Source organism: Eucyclogobius newberryi, unplaced genomic scaffold (genome assembly GCF_026437365.1).
Source record: "Eucyclogobius newberryi isolate DKJ021-1_F unplaced genomic scaffold, fEucNew1.0.hap1 SCAF_39, whole genome shotgun sequence".
Lineage (NCBI taxonomy): Eukaryota > Metazoa > Chordata > Actinopteri > Gobiiformes > Gobiidae > Eucyclogobius > Eucyclogobius newberryi.
Genome location: NW_027316045.1, coordinates 324,407 through 344,802, shown reverse-complemented (window position 1 = coordinate 344,802; position 20,396 = coordinate 324,407). Strand labels below are relative to the sequence as shown.

At 51.8% G+C, this 20,396-nt stretch overlaps 2 protein-coding genes across 4 annotated transcripts in view; one reads left to right on the top strand and one right to left on the bottom strand.

The window, feature by feature from the left end:
- Positions 1-20,396, top strand: part of afg3l2 (AFG3-like AAA ATPase 2) — a 511,786-nt gene that overhangs the window by 186,310 nt on the left and 305,080 nt on the right. The window lies entirely within an intron of this gene.
- Positions 1-20,396, bottom strand: part of amph (amphiphysin) — a 55,485-nt gene that overhangs the window by 22,898 nt on the left and 12,191 nt on the right. Inside the window, exons 8-15 of the mRNA XM_072462183.1 lie at positions 15,129-15,204; positions 12,943-13,025; positions 12,700-12,832; positions 8,621-8,731; positions 8,090-8,173; positions 7,957-7,983; positions 4,286-4,306; positions 3,108-3,875 (exon numbers count right to left, since the gene is read on the bottom strand). Coding sequence (XP_072318284.1) covers positions 3,108-3,875; positions 4,286-4,306; positions 7,957-7,983; positions 8,090-8,173; positions 8,621-8,731; positions 12,700-12,832; positions 12,943-13,025; positions 15,129-15,204 — 1,303 coding nt within the window. The remainder of the gene's footprint in view (positions 1-3,107; positions 3,876-4,285; positions 4,307-7,956; positions 7,984-8,089; positions 8,174-8,620; positions 8,732-12,699; positions 12,833-12,942; positions 13,026-15,128; positions 15,205-20,396) is intronic.

Sequence of the window (20,396 nt, the reverse complement as noted above, 5' to 3'; positions counted from 1 at the left end):
CCTCACCCTGGGGAACCATAACCTCACCCTGGGGAACCATAACCTCACCCAGGGGAACCATAACCTCACCCAGGGGAACCATAACCTCACCCAGGGAACCATAACCTCACCCAGGGGAACCATAACCTCACCCAGGGAACCATAACCTCACCCAGGGGAACCATAACCTCACCCAGGGAACCATAACCTCACCCAGGGAACCATAACCTCACCCAGGGAACCATAACCTCACCCAGGGGAACCATAACCCAGGGGAACCATAACCCAGGGGAACCATAACCTCACCCAGGGGAACCATAACCTCACCCAGGGAACCATAATCTCACCCAGGGGAACCATAACCTCACCCAGGGAACCATAACCTCACCCAGGGGAACCATAACCTCACCCAGGGAACCATAACCTCACCCAGGGGAACCATAACCTCAACCAGGGGAACCATAACCTCACCCAGGGGAACCATAACCCAGGGGAACCATAACCCAGGGGAACCATAACCTCACCCAGGGGAACCATAACCTCACCCTGGGGAACCATAACCTCACCCTGGGGAACCATAACCTCACCCAGGGGAACCATAACCTCACCCAGGGGAACCATAACCTCACCCAGGGAACCATAACCTCACCCAGGGGAACCATAACCTCACCCAGGGAACCATAACCTCACCCAGGGGAACCATAACCTCACCCAGGGAACCATAACCTCACCCAGGGGAACCATAACCTCACCCAGGGAACCATAACCTCACCCAGGGAACCATAACCCAGGGGAACCATAACCCAGGGGAACCATAACCCAGGGGAACCATAAACTCACCCAGGGGAACCATAACCTCACCCAGGGAACCATAATCTCACCCAGGGGAACCATAACCTCACCCAGGGAACCATAACCTCACCCAGGGGAACCATAACCTCACCCAGGGAACCATAACCTCACCCAGGGGAACCATAACCTCAACCAGGGGAACCATAACCTCACCCAGGGGAACCATAACCCAGGGGAACCATAACCCAGGGGAACCATAACCTCACCCAGGGGAACCATAAACTCACCCAGGGGAACCATAACCTCACCCAGGGAACCATAACCTCACCCAGGGGAACCATAACCTCACCCAGGGGAACCATAACCCAGGGGAACCATAACCCAGGGGAACCATAACCTTACCCAGGGGAACCATAACCTCACCCAGGGAACCATAACCTCACCCAGGGGAACCATAACCTCACCCAGGGAACCATAACCTCACCCAGGGGAACCATAACCTCACCCAGGGAACCATAACCTCACCCAGGGGAACCATAACCTCACCCAGGGAACCATAACCTCACCCAGGGGAACCATAACCTCACCCAGGGAACCATAACCTCACCCAGGGAACCATAACCTCACCCAGGGGAACCATAACCCAGGGGAACCATAACCCAGGGGAACCATAACCTCACCCAGGGGAACCATAACCTCACCCAGGGAACCATAATCTCACCCAGGGGAACCATAACCTCACCCAGGGAACCATAACCTCACCCAGGGGAACCATAACCTCACCCAGGGAACCATAACCTCACCCAGGGGAACCATAACCTCAACCAGGGGAACCATAACCTCACCCAGGGGAACCATAACCCAGGGGAACCATAACCCAGGGGAACCATAACCTCACCCAGGGGAACCATAAACTCACCCAGGGGAACCATAACCTCAACCAGGGGAACCATAACCTCACCCAGGGGAACCATAACCCAGGGGAACCATAACCCAGGGGAACCATAAACTCACCCAGGGGAACCATAACCTCACCCAGGGGAACCATAACCCAGGGGAACCATAACCCAGGGGAACCATAACCTCACCCAGGGAACCATAAACTCACCCAGGGGAACCATAACCTCAACCAGGGGAACCATAACCTCACCCAGGGGAACCATAACCCAGGGGAACCATAACCCAGGGGAACCATAAACTCACCCAGGGGAACCATAACCTCACCCAGGGGAACCATAACCTCACCCAGGGAACCATAACCTCAACCAGGGGAACCATAACCTCACCCAGGGGAACCATAACCCAGGGGAACCATAACCCAGGGGAACCATAAACTCACCCAGGGGAACCATAACCTCACCCAGGGGAACCATAACCTCACCCAGGGAACCATAACCTCACCCAGGGGAACCATAACCTCACCCAGGGGGAACCATAACCTCACCCAGGGGAACCATAACCTCAACCAGGGAACCATAACCTCACCCAGGGGAACCATAACCTCACCCAGGGAACCATAACCTCACCCAGGGGAACCATAACCTCACCCAGGGGAACCATAACCTCACCCAGGGAACCATAACCTCACCCAGGGGAACCATAACCTCACCCAGGGAACCATAACCTCACCCAGGGGAACCATAACCCAGGGGAACCATAACCTCACCCAGGGAACCATAAACTCACCCAGGGGAACCATAACCCAGGGGAACCATAACCCAGGGGAACCATAACCCAGGGGAACCATAACCTCACCCAGGGGAACCATAACCTCACCCAGGGAACCATAACCTCACCCAGGGAACCATAAACTCACCCAGGGGAACCATAACCTCACCCAGGGTGTTCTAAACGAGGAGAAGCTGGGTCAGAGCGGGCGTGGCAGAACATGCTGGGTCAGAGCGGGCGTGGCAGAACATGCTGGGTCAGAGCGGGCGTGGCAGAACATGCTGGGTCAGAGCGGGCGTGGCAGAACATGCTGGGTCAGAGCGGGCGTGGCAGAACATGCTGGGTCAGAGCGGGCGTGGCAGAACATGCTGGGTCAGAGCGGGCGTGGCAGAACATGCTGGGTGGAGTGAGCTCCACTCAGCAGTGAAGGTTCAGAGGTCAAAGGTGAAGGAGAGAATGAAGAGATAAAGAGATCAGGATTCAACAGTGACTACAAACTAAACCTGGTACAAACCAGGACTAAACCAGGTCTGGACCTAAAGGTTAAAGGACATAAAGGTTAAAGGACCTAAAGGTTAAAGGACCTAAAGGTTAAAGGACCTAAAGGTTAAAGGACCTACTCTACTCAGGTTGACTTGAGTCTAGCTCGGTCTAATCTGGTCTCACACCTGGTCCTGCTCCGGTTCTTGTTGCAGGTCTTGATAAATTGAGCCCAGTCTCTGATTGGTTGCTTCATCTTCATCAGAGTGAAGTCCGCACTCAGTGGGTCCTAAGTCCAGACCAGGTCCGGACCCAAACAGGTTCACTTCAAATCCTGCTGTGGACTGAAACCCGAAAAGGTCCAGTCCAAATTCGGGTTTGGTCTCAGCAAACGGATCTGCGTCAAAACCTGAACTGAATCCAGTCTCAAACACATCGGGATCAAACCCTGAGACCAGGTCTGCAGATGGACTCAGGATGGTCCCAGGGCCGAGGTCTGGATCTGGGAACTCTTCTGACTCCTGGAGTCCTGGTTCTGATCTTTGGGTCTGTACTCTGGTCTGAGGCAGGTCCTGATCTTGGTCTGGTTTTAGGTCTGGGCTTTGATCCCAGTGGACTTGGGGCAGGTCCGATGGTCCCTCTTCTGCCGTCTCGTACTCAGATCCAGAACCTTCAGGACTTGCGGGTCTCAGGAGTTGGACTGGTTTTATGGGCTCAGTGAAAGTCGGATCTGGGGTGGACTCTCTCCTGAGGACCCCAGGGTCCAGACCAGGGTCAGGACGTGGGACCGGACCAGCAGAGTCTTGGCTCTGGTCTTGGCTCTGGTCTTGGCTCTGGTCTTGGCTCTGGTCTTGGCTCTGGTCTTGGCTCTGGTCTTGGCTCTGGTCTTGGCTCTGGTCTTGGCTCTGGTCTGGACCAAACGAGGCCCAGTTGCAGCTGAATCCAAACTCCTGCGGCTGAGAAACACATAAGATCTGGACTGATCCAAGTCCAGGACCAGGATTGTGCACCTGTCACTCATTGCACCTGTCACTGTGTACCTGTCACTCACTGCACCTGTCAGTCTGTGCACCTGTCACTCACTGCACCTGTCACTCACTGCACCTGTCACTCACTGTACCTGTCAGTATGTGCACCTGTCAGTTTATGCACCTGTCACTCACTGCACTTGTCACGGTGCACCTGTCATTATGTGCACCAGTCATTCTGTTCACCTGTCAGTCTATGCCCCTGTCAGTCTGTGCATGTGTCACTCACTGCACCTGTAATTCTGTGCACCTGTCACTCACTGCACCTGTCATTCTGTGCACCTGTCTCTCAATGCACCTGTCAGATTAATGAATGAAAGAGTCAGGTTCTGGCTCACCTGGTCCTGCTGCGAGTCGCCCTGGAATCAGAACCAAAAAGAACCGTTAGAACCTTCAGGGGGCAACGTGAGGGCAGGGGTCTATGTCACGTGTTAGAGGAGGGGTCTATGTCACGTGTTAGAGGCGGGGTCTATGTCACGTGTTAGAGGAGGGGTCTATGTCACGTGTTAGAGGAGGGGTCTATGTCACGTGTTAGAGGAGGGCTCTATGTCACGTGTTAGAGGAGGGCTCTATGTCACGTGTTAGAGGAGGGGTCTATGTCACGTGTTAGAGGAGGGGTCTATGTCACGTGTTAGAGGCGGGGTCTATGTCACGTGTTAGAGGAGGGGTCTATGTCACGTGTTAGAGGAGGGGTCTATGTCACGTGTTAGAGGAGGGGTCTATGTCACGTGTTAGAGGCGGGGTCTATGTCACGTGTTAGAGGAGGGGTCTATGTCACGTGTTAGAGGAGGGGTCTATGTCACGTGTTAGAGGAGGGCTCTATGTCACGTGTTAGAGGCGGGGTCTATGTCACGTGTTAGAGGAGGGGTCTATGTCACGTGTTAGAGGAGGGGTCTATGTCACGTGTTAGAGGAGGGGTCTATGTCACGTGTTAGAGGAGGGGTCTATGTCACGTGTTAGAGGAGGGCTCTATGTCACGTGTTAGAGGAGGGCTCTATGTCACGTGTTAGAGGCGGGGTCTATGTCACGTGTTAGAGGAGGGGTCTATGTCACGTGTTAGAGGAGGGGTCTATGTCACGTGTTAGAGGAGGGGTCTATGTCACGTGTTAGAGGCGGGGTCTATGTCACGTGTTAGAGGAGGGGTCTATGTCACGTGTTAGAGGAGGGGTCTATGTCACGTGTTAGAGGAGGGCTCTATGTCACGTGTTAGAGGCGGGGTCTATGTCACGTGTTAGAGGAGGGGTCTATGTCACGTGTTAGAGGAGGGGTCTATGTCACGTGTTAGAGGAGGGGTCTATGTCACGTGTTAGAGGAGGGGTCTATGTCACGTGTTAGAGGAGGGGTCTATGTCACGTGTTAGAGGAGGGCTCTATGTCACGTGTTAGAGGCGGGGTCTATGTCACGTGTTAGAGGAGGGGTCTATGTCACGTGTTAGAGGAGGGGTCTATGTCACGTGTTAGAGGAGGGGTCTATGTCACGTGTTAGAGGCGGGGTCTATGTCACGTGTTAGAGGAGGGGTCTATGTCACGTGTTAGAGGAGGGGTCTATGTCACGCGTTAGAGGAGGGGTCTATGTCACGTGTTAGAGGCGGGGTCTATGTCACGTGTTAGAGGAGGGGTCTATGTCACGTGTTAGAGGAGGGGTCTATGTCACGTGTTAGAGGAGGAGTCTATGTCACGTGTTAGAGGAGGGGTCTATGTCACGTGTTAGAGGAGGGGTCTATGTCACGTGTTAGAGGCGGGGTCTATGTCACGTGTTAGAGGCGGGGTCTATGTCACGTGTTAGAGGAGGGGTCTATGTCACGTGTTAGAGGCGGGGTCTATGTCACGTGTTAGAGGAGGGGTCTATGTCACGTGTTAGAGGAGGGGTCTATGTCACGTGTTAGAGGAGGGGTCTATGTCACGTGTTAGAGGAGGGGTCTATGTCACGTGTTAGAGGAGGGGTCTATGTCACGTGTTAGAGGAGGGGTCTATGTCACGTGTTAGAGGAGGGGTCTATGTCACGTGTTAGAGGAGGGGTCTATGTCACGTGTTAGAGGAGGGGTCTATGTCACGTGTTAGAGGAGGGGTCTATGTCACGTGTTAGAGGAGGGGTCTATGTCACGTGTTAGAGGAGGGGTCTATGTCACGTGTTAGAGGAGGGGTCTATGTCAAGTGTTAGAGGAGGGGTCTATGTCACGTGTTAGAGGAGGGGTCTATGTCACGTGTTAGAGGAGGGGTCTATGTCACGTGTTAGAGGAGGGGTCTATGTCACGTGTTAGAGGAGGGGTCTATGTCACTTGTTAGAGGCGGGGTCTATGTCACGTGTTAGAGGAGGGGTCTATGTCACGTGTTAGAGGAGGGGTCTATGTCACGTGTTAGAGGAGGGGTCTATGTCACGTGTTAGAGGCGGGGTCTATGTCACGTGTTAGAGGAGGGGTCTATGTCACGTGTTAGAGGAGGGGTCTATGTCACGTGTTAGAGGAGGGGTCTATGTCACTTGTTAGAGGCGGGGTCTATGTCACGTGTTAGAGGCGGGGTCTATGTCACGTGTTAGAGGCGGGGTCTATGCTTCATCACGTTTGACATTGACTTCTATTGTATTTATTTATTTTTGCATTCATGTGGTTTTTGGTTCATGTTTGTTGCATCTTGTTTCCATGGTAACACTGCAGTTAAGTTTCATTTTAAATTATGCAGAACATTCGCGATTCAAGTGACATCACTGTGTCTACTGCCACCTGGAGGACAAACGCTGCATGTTCACTGTGTCTACTGCCACCCTGAGGACAAACGCTGCATGTTCACTGTGTCTACTGCCACCTGGAGGACAAACGCTGCATGTTCACTGTGTCTACTGCCACCTGGAGGACAAACACTGCATGTTCACTGTGTCTACTGCCACCTGGAGGACAAACGCTGCATGTTCACTGTGTCTACTGCCACCTGGAGGACAAACACTGCATGTTCACTGTGTCTACTGCCACCTGGAGGACAAACACTGCATGTTCACTGTGTCTACTGCCACCTGGAGGACAAACACTGCATGTTCACTCTGTCTACTGCCACCTGGAGGACAAACGCTGCATGTTCACTGTGTCTACTGCCACCTGGAGGACAAACACTGCATGTTCACTCTGTCTACTGCCACCTGGAGGACAAACGCTGCATGTTCACTGTGTCTACTGCCACCTGGAGGACAAACGCTGCATGTTCACTGTGTCTACTGCCACCTGGAGGACAAACGCTGCATGTTCACTCTGTCTACTGCCACCTGGAGGACAAACACTGCATGTTCACTGTGTCTACTGCCACCTGGAGGACAAACACTGCATGTTCACTGTGTCTACTGCCACCTGGAGGACAAACACTGCATGTTCACTCTGTCTACTGCCACCTGGAGGACAAACGCTGCATGTTCACTCTGTCTACTGCCACCTGGAGGACAAACACTGCATGTTCACTGTGTCTACTGCCACCTGGAGGACAAACACTGCATGTTCACTCTGTCTACTGCCACCTGGAGGACAAACGCTGCATGTTCACTGTGTCTACTGCCACCTGGAGGACAAACGCTGCATGTTCACTGTGTCTACTGCCACCTGGAGGACAAACACTGCATGTTCACTGTGTCTACTGCCACCTGGAGGACAAACACTGCATGTTCACTGTGTCTACTGCCACCTGGAGGACAAACACTGCATGTTCACTCTGTCTACTGCCACCTGGAGGACAAACGCTGCATGTTCACTGTGGGCCGCTTCCTGTGGTCAGGAGGGGCCAGTGGACTTACAGAGGTCACTGAGCTGTTTCAGGTCGTTAGCAGCTGGCTAATGCTAGTGGCTATGCTAATAAACGTTAGCCGTTAGCCGTTAGTTTTAACAAGCCTCATTTCCAAAATGTGGGTGTTATATTTTAGCATCGGACACAAAGTCTGTGCTCTTGAAAGCTTTGAGGGCGTGCCCGGTGCAGAGGGCGTGTCCGGTGCAGAAGACTTAAGTCATGAATGAATATGAACATCTGTGACTCACCGTCCACATGTCCCAGGGCACTGTGGTCTGACAGGAGCCGACAGGAGCAGACAGGAGCAGACAGGAGCAGAGTTAGTCCAAAACACATAAATAAAACTATGTATATGATTAAAAAAAGAATTGTGGTCTAAACCTGAGGGATCGGGGCCACGCCCTCATCCACCTGAAACGCATCAAGGTCCAAGTCCAAGAGGGATTCTCCAGGTCTCTCATTCGGCTGTGGACCAGAGACAACAGGCTAAAGAAGGGCTACAACAGGGCTACAACAGGGCTACAACAGGGCTACAACAGGGCTACAACAGGGCTACAACAGGGCTACAACAGGTTTAAAACAGGTCTAAAACAGGTCTACAACAGGGCTACAACAGGTTTAAAACAGGTCTAAAACAGGTCTACAACAGGGCTACAACAGGGCTACAACAGGGCTATAACAGGGCTAAACAGAACTGGTCTAACACAGCTGCTTCATTGTTGATTTTTAAGTTTTTGTTCCCATCGAGGTTGTGATTTGGGGGCTTTAAAAAATGAAATTACCAGACTAAATTTGACTTTGACTGGAGTTAAAGGGCTGAGCACTAAAGGTTAGACCAGGCGTGCATCGGGACCATCTCACTGCACACCGGGTCAGACCAGGCGTGCATCGGGACCCTCAGGACTGACCCACCTGTGAGGGCGACGGGGCGGGCAGGAACTCTCCTCCGAACAGGTCGATGATGGGTTCCTCCTTTGGGGGTGACACTTTTGGCGGCGGCGGAACAGGAGGTCCCTTTTTCACCTGGAACCACAGGCAAGTGAGATAGAACCCAGACCAGATCATCCAATACACCACAGACAGGCCAGGACCAGAACTACACCCAGCCCATCCATCAAGTCCATCAGGACCATCAGGATCATCAGGATCATCAGGTCCATCAGGATCATCAGGTCCATCAGGACCATCAGGTTCAACAGGTCCAACAGGTCCATCAGGTCCATCAGGACCATCAGGTCCAACAGGACCATCAGGTCCATCAGGACCATCAGGTCCAACAGGACCATCAGGTCCATCAGGTCCAACAGGTCCATCAGGACCATCAGGTCCAACAGGTCCATCAAGTCCATCAAGTCCATCAGGTCCAACAGGTCCATCAGGTCCATCAGGTCCATCAGGTCCATCAGGTCCATCAGGACCATCAGGACCATCAGGTGCAACAGGTCCATCAGATCCAACAGGTCCATCAGGGCCATCAGGTCCATTAGATCCAACAGTTCCATCAGGTCCATCAGGACCATCAGGTCCAACAGGACCATCAGGTCCAGGTCCATCAAGTCCATCAAGTCCAACAGGTCCATCAGGTCCAACAGGTCCATCAGGACCATCAGGTCCAACAGGTCCATCAGGTCCATCAGATCCATCAGGTCCAACAGGTCCATCAGGTCCATCAGGTCCATCAAGTCCATCAAGTCCATCAAGTCCATCAGGTCCAACAGGTCCATCAGGTCCATCAGGTCCATCAGGTCCATCAGGACCATCAGGTCCAACAGGTCCATCAGGTCCATCAGGTCCATCAGATCCAACAGGTCTATCAGGTCCAACAGGTCCATCAGGTCCAACAGGTACATCAGGTCCATCAGATCCAACAGGTCTATCAGGTCCATCAGGTCCATCAGGTCCATCAGGACCATCAGGACCATCAGGTCCATCAGATCCAACAGATCCAACAGGTCCATCAGGACCATCAGGACCATCAGGACCATCAGGTCCATCAGATCCAACAGGTCCATCAGGACCATCAGGTCCAGGTCCATCAAGTCCATCAGGTCCAACAGGTCCATCAGGTCCAACAGGTCCATCAGGACCATCAGGTCCATCAGGTCCATCAGGACCATCAGGTCCATCAGGTCCATCAGGTCCATCAGGTCCAACAGGTCCATCAGGTCCAACAGGTCCATCAGGACCATCAGGACCATCAGGTCCATCAGATCCAACAGGTCCATCAGGGCCATCAGGACTATCAGGACCATCAGGTCCATTAGATCCAACAGGTCCATCAGGTCCATCAGGTCCATCAGGTCCATCAGGTCCAACAGGTCCAACAGGACCATCAGGTCCAGGTCCATCAAGTCCATCAGGTCCAACAGGTCCATCAGGTCCATCAGGTCCATCAGGTCCATCAGGTCCATCAGGTCCATCAGATCCAACAGGTCTATCAGGTCCATCAGGTCCATCAGGTCCATCAGGTCCATCAGGTCCATCAGGACCATCAGGACCATCAGGTCCATCAGATCCAACAGGTCCATCAGGACCATCAGGACCATCAGGACCATCAGGTCCATCAGGTCCAGGTCCAGGTCCATTAAGTCCATCAAGTCCATCAGGTCCATCAGGACCATCAAGTCCATCAGGTCCATCAGGTCCAACAGGTCCATCAGGTCCATCAGATCCAACAGGTCTATCAGGTCCATCAGGTCCATCAGGTCCATCAGGACCATCAGGTCCATCAGGTCCAACAGGTCCAACAGGTCCATCAGGTCCATCAGGTCCATCAGATCCAACAGGTCCATCAGGTCCATCAGGACCATCAGGTCCATCAGATCCAACAGGTCCATCAGGACCATCAGGACCATCAGGTCCATCAGGTCCATCAGGTCCAGGTCCATTAGGTCCAGGTCCAGGTCCAGGTCCAGGTCCAGGTCCATTAAGTCCATCAAGTCCATCAGGTCCAACAGGTCCATCAGGTCCAACAAGTCCATCAAGTCCATCAGGTCCAACAGGTCCAACAGGTCCATCAGGTCCAACAGGTCCATCAAGTCCATCAAGTCCATCAGGTCCAACAGGTCCAACAGGTCCAGGTCCAGGCTGAAGCTGATGGATGAGTCTGTTTCCAGGATTCAGTTTGAATCAAAGTCTAAACTGACCCTCCAGATCTTTGTCCAGAGACAAACATGAGGAAACAGCTCTAGAACTTTTTACATCAACAACGTCATTTACAGAGTCACAGCTGCAGTCGCTTCCCAATCTGTGTCAAAGACCGCTCTGCACCTGTCAGGCCGCTCGTCAGGCCGCTCTGCACCTGTCAGGCCGCTCGTCAGGCCTCTCTGCACCTGTCAGGCCGCTCTGCACCTGTCAGGCCGCTCGTCAGGCCGCTCTGCACCTGTCAGGCCTCTCTGCACCTGTCAGGCCGCTTGTCAGGCCGCTCTGCACCTGTCAGGCCGCCCGTCAGGCTGCTCTGCACCTGTCAGGCCGCTCTGCACCTGTCGGTCACCTGGTGTCTAATGATATTTCAGGCTAACGAGCATGACGCAGATTGGGGAATGAGTATCAATGCACAACAATGACAGGTAAATTATGACATCATGACGTCACAAGGGGTCAAAAAAGATTATGAGAGGTCAGGAGGAGGGGCCCAGGGGTCAGGGGGAGGGGCCACAGAGAGCATACATTTCAGACTCACCAGAAACAGAGAAAAAGCAGCAGAGAGAGTTCAGACAGAGTTAGAAACAAAACACACAATGTTCTGAGCAACAGAGCCTACGACCTACACCCGCACCTGCACCCGCACCGACACCCACACCGATACCCGCACCTGCACCTACACCCACCCATACACCCACACCTAAACCCACCCCTACATTCGCACCTACACCCGCATCTATACCCTACACCTACACCCGCACCTACACCTAAACACGCACCTACACCCACCCTTACACCCGCACCTACATCCACCCCTAAACCTACACCCGCACCTACACCCACCCTTACACCCGCACCTACACCCACCCTTACACCTACACCCGCACCTACACCTACACCCGCACCTACACCTACACCCGCACCTACACCTAAACACGCACCTACACCCACCCTTACACCCGCACCTACACCTGCACCCACACCCACCCTTACACCCGCACCTACACCCACCCTTACACCCGCACCTACACCCGCACCCACACCCACCCTTACACCCGCACCTACACCCACCCTTACACCCGCACCTACATCCACCCCTAAACCTACACCCGCACCTACACCCACCCTTACACCTACACCCGCACCTACACCCACCCTTACACCCGCACCTACACCCACCCTTACACCTACACCCGCACCTACACCTACACCCGCACCTACACCTAAACACGCACCTACACCCACCCTTACACCCGCACCTACACCCACCCTTACACCTACACCCGCACCTACACCTACACCCGCACCTACACCTAAACACGCACCTACACCCACCCTTACACCCGCACCTACACCCGCACCCACACCCACCCTTACACCCGCACCTACCCGCACCCACACCCACCCTTACACCCGCACCTACACCCACCCTTACACCCGCACCTACATCCACCCCTAAACCTACACCCGCACCTACACCCACCCTTACACCTACACCCGCACCTACACCCACCCTTACACCTACACCCGCACCTACACCCACCCTTACACCTACACCCGCACCTACACCCACCCTTACACCTACACCCGCACCTACACCCACCCTTACACCTACACCCGCACCTACACCCACCCTTACACCTACACCCGCACCTACACCCGCGCATACACCCAGAACCCTGAGCCTGAACTCTAAGCTTCACACAGAAAAATCTTCAAAGATGAACAAAACACAGAGGACATGGTCTAGGTCTTCTGGATTTCGGTCTTACCCGGACCGGGTCTTACCCAGACGGGGTCTTACCCGTACGGGGTCTTACCCGGACCATACCCGGACCGAGTTTTACCTGGATCGGGCTCTTGGGTCGAGGCGGTCCAGGCGACACTGGTCTCAGTCTGTGGTTGGACTCTGGAGATTCTGGCTCAGAGTCAACTTCAGGAGGAGACGGAGTCCGAGCCAAACGCAGCGGCCCAGAGTCACTGCAAAAAGACCGGTTTAACAGGGACTGAACCATGACTGGACCAGGTCTGGACCAGGTCTAAACCAGGTCTAAACCAGTTCTAAACCAGGAATAACCCTGATCCTTTACCTAGGAGCTCCTTGGATGTTGAACATTTTGTCTGGATGCTGTTCGGCCAGTTTGGTCATGATTTCATACAGCTGCCTGCACACCTGTCAAACAAACACTTGTCAGTAACACACACCTGTCGTTACCTGTCAAGGAAGGAGGAGCAGAGGGCGAGTTCAGGTTTAACCCAGACTGTTTTTATAATATATAATTTGAATCTTAAAATACAATCATAAAGTGACCATATGACAGAGATGAACTAACACAAATTACACCAAAACTAACAAGTTGTTACTGTCGGGAGTATCTGTTGTTAGTTTGGCTCTTAGCATATGTTAATTACCTAACTCCTAATAGCATACCCTGATCATCTAGCTCCTATTCATCTAACTCCTATTAGCACACAGTGATCCCTCGCTATAACGCGGTTCACTTTTCGCGGACTCGCTGCTTCGCGGATTTTCGTCATGCATTGTGTTCTGCATTCTGATTGGCTAAACAGTCTCTCCGCGTCTTCTCTACCTGTGTGTCAATAACGTTATGGATTAATATGTACACGTACGTAAAACCGCTTGCCAAATTGAAGTTTGCGAGGCCGATGAGAGCGCGCGTGTGAGCTTCGGGAGAGAGCGGTGAGAGTACAGTACAAACGTTTATACGGTACTTTTATTTGTTAAACAAATGCTTGGGCCTGTAAAAAGGTTTTGTTCCTTACTTTCAATGTTTTATGGAGTATTTCATTGTATAATAACTGTAAAAAAAAATAAAGGTTTCTACTTCGCGGATTTCGACTCCCGCGGGTTCTTCTTGGAACGTGACCCCCGCGATAAACGAGGGATCACTGTACCTTGATCATTCAATTCCTATTAGCATACCCTGATCATCTAACTCCTATTAGCATACCCTGATCATCTAGCTCCTATTAGCATACCCTGATCATCTAGCTCCTATTAGCATACCCTGATCATCTAACTCCTATTAGCATACCCTGATCATCTAGCTCCTATTAGCATACCCTGATCATCCAACTCCTATTAGCATACCCTGATCATCTAGCTCCTATTAGCATACCCTGATCATCTAGCTCCTATTAGCATACCCTGATCATCTAGCTCCTATTAGCATACCCTGATCATCCAACTCCTATTAGCATACCCTGATCATCTAACTCCTATTAGCATACCCTGATCATCTAGCTCCTATTAGCATACCCTGATCATCCAACTCCTATTAGCATATCCTGATCATCTAGCTCCTATTAGCATACCCTGATCATCTAACTCCTATTAGCATACCCTGATCATCTAACTCCTATTAGCATACCCTGATCATCTAGCTCCTATTAGCATACCCTGATCATCCAACTCCTATTAGCATATCCTGATCATCTAGCTCCTATTAGCATACCCTGATCATCTAACTCCTATTAGCATACCCTGATCATCTAACTCCTATTAGCATACCCTGATCATCTAGCTCCTATTAGCATACCCTGATCATCTAACTCCTATTAGCATACCCTGATCATCTAGCTCCTATTAGCATACCCTGATCATCCAACTCCTATTAGCATATCCTGATCATCTAGCTCCTATTAGCATATCCTGATCATCTAATTCCTATTAGCATACCCTGATCATCTAACTCCTATTAGCATACCCTGATCATCTAACTCCTATTAGCATATCCTGATCATCTAGCTCCTATTAGCATACCCTGATCATCTAATTCCTATTAGCATATCCTGATCATCTAGCTCCTATTAGCATAGTCTGATCATCTAACTCCTATTAGCATACCCTGGTCATCTAACTCCTATTAGCATACCCTGATCATCTAACTCCTATTAGCATACCCTGGTCATCTAACTCCTATTAGCATACCCTGATCATCTAACTCCTATTAGCATACCCTGATCATCTAGCTCCTATTAGCATATCCTGATCATCTAGCTCCTATTAGCATATCCTGATCATCTAGCTCCTATTAGCATACCCTGATCATCTAACTCCTATTAGCATACCCTGATCATCTAACTCCTATTAGCATACCCTGATCATCTAACTCCTATTAGCATATCCTGATCATCAAGCTCTTATTAGCATACCCTGATCGTCTAGCTCCTAATAGCATACCCTGATCGTCTAGCTCCTAATAGCATACCCTGATCATCTAGCTCCTATTAGCATTAGCATTAGCATACTCACCAGGGATATTTCTCGGTGGAATTTTGTTTCTAGCGACGTGACACTTTTGAACGTGTCGATGTAGAACTGAACTCGGCTGAAACAGAGAAACACAATGTGGGATTTTCACTCTGTGTTTGAACGTCTACGCTCGACCCCTGACCCCTGACCCCTGACCCCTCCTTCACTACAGGGTCCTGGGGTTCTTCCATGTGCACGTTTGAAAACGAAAGGTACATATGTAACTACGGTTCTATGAATCCCGGATGACCACCAGAGGGCGGTGCTGAAGCACTAATGTTCCCTTGGCACATGCGCAGTTCGAGTAGTTATACCAAATGAGTCACACCTGTGACCCTGGATGGAACCTAGAGGTCATATATTCACCCGACATCCATCACTCCGTTCTCTTTATCTTCTCGCGAAACCGCAAGGATTCGGAGTGACAGCACCTCTGGCGGTCATCCGGGATTCATAGAACCGTAGTTACATGTGTAACTTTCATTCTATTTCATCCCTACTGACCGCCAGAGGGCGGTGCTGAAGCACTGAATGACATAATACCAGCTATGTCACGAAGAATCCCAAGCACATACCTCCCTGAGAAGGACCTGGGGATTCCTGGAGAACCAAGAGGATGTGGAGCGGCCACATTGACGCTGTAGAATCTGGCGAAAGTGCCCGACCCAGTCCAAGATGCAGCCTCGCATATAGTTCCCAATGGAACGCCCTTCATGGCGGCCCAGGAAGTGGAGACGCCTCTGGTGGAATGAGCCCTCACGCCAGGCGGTGGGGGGAGTCCTGCCACACCGTAAGCACGGCGAATCACATCGACAACCCAATGCGAAAGACGCTGTCTGGATAGAGCATCACCGTAGCATACGAACAGCCGGTCTGAGCGCCTTATGTCTGCAGTTGCCGCAATGTAGGCCTGCAATGCCCTCACCGGGCACAATGACAGGAGCCAGTCCCTGCCTTCTCCAGCTGGAGGCTCATACCGAGCCAAACTCAAAGGCCGGTTACAATGAGCGCGGGACAACACCTTGGGCAGAAACGTCGGATTCGGCCATAAGGTGACACCAGAGTCATCCGGGCTCCATCTGAGACATGTGGGACTGACAGAAAGGGCATGTAACTCACTGACTCTTTTCACAGAGACCATGGCCAACAAGAATGCAGTCTTCCCAGACAGCCATTGAATGTCCGCCTGTGCCAAGGGTTCAAATGGAGGTTGGCACAGGGTATTTAAAACCACTGACAAGTCCCATATTGGGGCACGTGGAGCGACGGAGGGCCGCAACCTACAAGCTCCCCGTAAAAAAAGTGAAACCAAGTTATGACTCCCCACAGTACGATTGTTGACCAAACCATGATGACAGGATATGGCAGCAACATATACTTTCAGGGTCGACGGGGACCGGCCATCATCAAGGAGAGATTGGAGAAACTCCAAGATAAGAGGCACCGAACAGGACACCGGGTTCTCACCGTGGGCAGAACACCACTGGGAAAACGGCTTCTACCTGTTCTCATACTGCTGACGAGTAGAGGCATTTGTTTAACTGCATCGGCGAGGCCAATTAGCTGTGGCTCGGACCCGCCAACGGCCAAACCCACAGCCGGCGGTGTTGAGGGATCGGATGCCAAATCTGACACCTCAACTGAGACGGTAGATCTCTCCTGGCCGGAAGGGGCCACGGAGGGCTGCAGCACAGACTGTACAGCAACGGAAACCATAGCTGTGCCGGCCAGCACGGGGCTATCAGCAATAGCCTGTGACCCTCTTGGAGGACCCTCTGTAGTGTCGGCCAAATCAGCGGAAGAGGAGGAAACGCGTACAGGGTTAGGGTTAGGCCCTGAGGCCATGCGCGTGCCAGCGCATCCTGGCCTAAAGAGCCCGGCGCCCTTGCGTGGGAGAACCATAGCGGGCAGTGGGTTGACTCTTCTGAGGCGAACAAATCTATTTGCGCCTGACCAAAAAGGCCCCAAATCGTGTGCACCACCTCGGGGTGGAGGGACCACTCTCCCGGAAGGGGTTGCTGCTGTGAAAGAAAGTCTGCCACGGAATTGCTTTCTCCCGGCAGATACACAGCTCTCAGTGTGGACAGACGAGGTGCAGCCCATCTCAACAGATTGCGAGACACCTCGAGGAGCCGAGCCGATCTGACACCTCCGTGATGGTTGATGTGATAAACCGTGGAGGTGTTGTCCGACCGGACCAGAATATGTTTCCCTCTCAGACGTGGCAGGAAATGCCTGAGAGCCAGATGAACAGCACGCAGTTCTAAAACATTGATGTGATCCAAGCGATCCCTCTGAGACCGCATCCCTTGAACCATCCTGTGCTGCCATACCGCACCCCATCCTGTGGTGCAGGAGTCGGTGGTAACCACCTCCCTGCGACACACCACCAAGCCCATGGGGACCCCTCTCGCCAAGTACTGCCTGTCCCTCCATGGGGCCAGTGCATGCAAGCACTGCCACGTCACCCGAAGTATTCGCCTTCGGTGCCGTGTAGCGTCCAGGTGGAAACTGTTCAGCCACCGCTGCAGAGGATGCAATGACAGGAGGCCGAGGGGCACAATGCGTGTAACCGTAGGTCAGCTTCCCCACAAGTTGAAGAAACTCGATGAAAGGGTGCCGACTGCCAGGCCCGAAACGACAGACCATATTTTGAATGTCGTCCAGCCGACGAAGTGATGGACGAGCCTTCATCGACACAGTATCTAACTCTATTCCCAGAAATGTGATCCTCTGGGATGGGACCAGGTTGCTCTTCCCCATATTCACTCTGAAGCCCAGCTGGGTCACATGAGCAAGCAGGCGAGCTGTATCCCGGATGACTTGCGCTCGGGATGGAGCGCAAATTAGCCAGTCGTCCAGATATGGTGGGACATTCAGTCCGTTGGCCTGCAAAGGCGCAAGGGCTGCTTTCACACATCGTGTGAACACTCTCGGGGAAAGGGAGAGTCCGAATGGGAGTACCCGGAATTGCCAATGGCTGCCTAGATAGGCAAACCTGAGAAACTGCCGATGTTAAGGTGCAATGGGCACGTGGCAATGGGCACGTCGTTAAAACCTCGAGCAGAGTCATAAGAGCCATCCCCAGAACCATGGAAGGATGGTGCCGCCTCCTCATCTCTAAAATCAGAGGCAGATTCTGCCACGGGGAGAACATCGTCCTCCGGAGCAAGAGCCGGCATGGATCGGTAAGGAAATCAAGCCTCAGCAGCAGGGGAATCCACGCGATGAGCCTGTAAAATGGACTTCATCGCTTCTAATTCAGCCGATAGCTGTTCTACTCTGGATGTCAGGCCTCTATCTGACTTGGCCTTCTTTTTTGCAGGACCGTCAGTGCCTGGGGGCTCAGAGAGGCGTTTTGAGGTGGAGGGGGCGCTCGGCCAGAGGGCGGGAGTTCATTGTCACCCCTCAAGGTCAACTCTGCCAACCTCGACACTCTAACCGCCTGTGGCATATAACTGCAGTTCATGCATGGGTCATCCGAAAGCGCCTCCCTCAGGTGGTCAGGGCCAAGGCACGTCGGACAAAGGTCACGACCCACAGTTCATGCAAGAATGGGAGTCATCCATGATCTGGCACCAAATTCAGCGTGTACCAAAGCCAAAACCGGGAGCGGGGGCGCGAACGCTGCCGTCACTGATTAGGGCCACAAGTTAACGAAAACACCAGTAAAATACCAGGCAGAATCAAGCCGGTACAAAAGCCAACACTGGGAGAGGGGCGTGAACGCTGCCGTCACCAATTTATGGCAAATAAACTAAGGTACGGGCGCAACCAGCGGCCCTAAACCCCAGAGAGGAAACAAAACTAAACGTTGTGTACAGCTAACGCTCAAAGAGGCTTAAACTTACACAACCGCTAACACCGTTAGCAATAGTACAGCCTGTCTAAGACGGCAGAACGTACCTGAAATGACGGGCGAGGGTGCGCGAACGCCGCCTTCACCAGAAACAACGCGAAAATCAAGCTACTAACACCGTTAGCGACAGCACTGATGCGATCAGATAACGTTATGTGGCGTGGGAGAGGGTGCGCGTACGCCTGCCTTCGCCAACAATCCACAGCAACGTAACACAGTTAGCAGTTTAAGAAATACCTGTAAATCTCAGCGAAATATAAATCGTCGCAGTCCTCGGAGGGCGAAATCCACAGCTCCAACCACAAGGTAGTAGGACTTCAAGCGACTGAAAAGTTCTTTGTAATACGAACCGCACGTGATAAGATAAAGAGAACGGAGTGATGGACGGCGGGTGAATATATGACCTCTGGGTGCCATCCAGGGTCACAGGTGTGACTCATTTGGTATAACTACTCGAACTGCGCATGTGCCAAGGGAAAATTAGTGTTTCAGCACCGCCCTCTGGTGGTCATCCGGGATGAAATAGAAAACAAGCCCAAGTCTGTTTGTGTAGGTTTGTCCTTTAAACTTCAACGCTGTGCTGTGATTGGTCCATCACAGTCTGAACTCTAACTAAATATCACCAGAATTCATCTGGAGTGAGCCAGGTGCATTGTGGGATATTTTGAGAGCACTACTTTTTCACCCGCTGGACACAGCCTTACTTTTACCCCTGACCCTTGACCTCTAAAATTTGACTAAGATGAACATAAGAGAGATGGCGCGGAGGCTTATTCTAATCCGCCCACTTCTGCCTGGGTTAGCATTTCTGCTTTTGTAGGAGTTGTGGCTATGAGGCTAAAATATGTAGTAGTAGTTAGTAGTAGGTAGTGGTAGTGGTAGTAGTAGTAGTGGTAGTAGTAGTACTAGTAGTACTACTAGTAGTAGTAGTAGTAGTAGTAGTAGTGGTAGTAGTAGTAGTACTAGTAGTAGTAGTGGTAGTAGTAGTAGTAGTACTAGTAGTACTACTAGTAGTAGTAGTAGTAGTAGTAGTAGTGGTAGTAGTAGTAGTACTAGTAGTAGTAGTGGTAGTAGTAGTAGTAGTACTAGTAGTACTACTAGTAGTAGTAGTAGTAGTAGTAGTAGTGGTAGTAGTAGTAGTACTAGTAGTAGTAGTAGTAGTACTAGTAGTACTACTAGTAGTAGTACTAGTAGTAGTAGTAGTAGTACTAGTAGTACTACTAGTAGTAGTAGTAGTAGTAGTAGTAGTGGTAGTAGTAGTAGTAGTACTAGTAGTACTACTAGTAGTAGTAGTAGTAGTAGTAGTAGTGGTAGTAGTAGTAGTACTAGTAGTACTACTAGTAGTAGTAGTAGTAGTAGTAGTAGTAGTAGTAGTAGTAGTAGTAGTAGTGGTAGTAGTAGTAGTACTA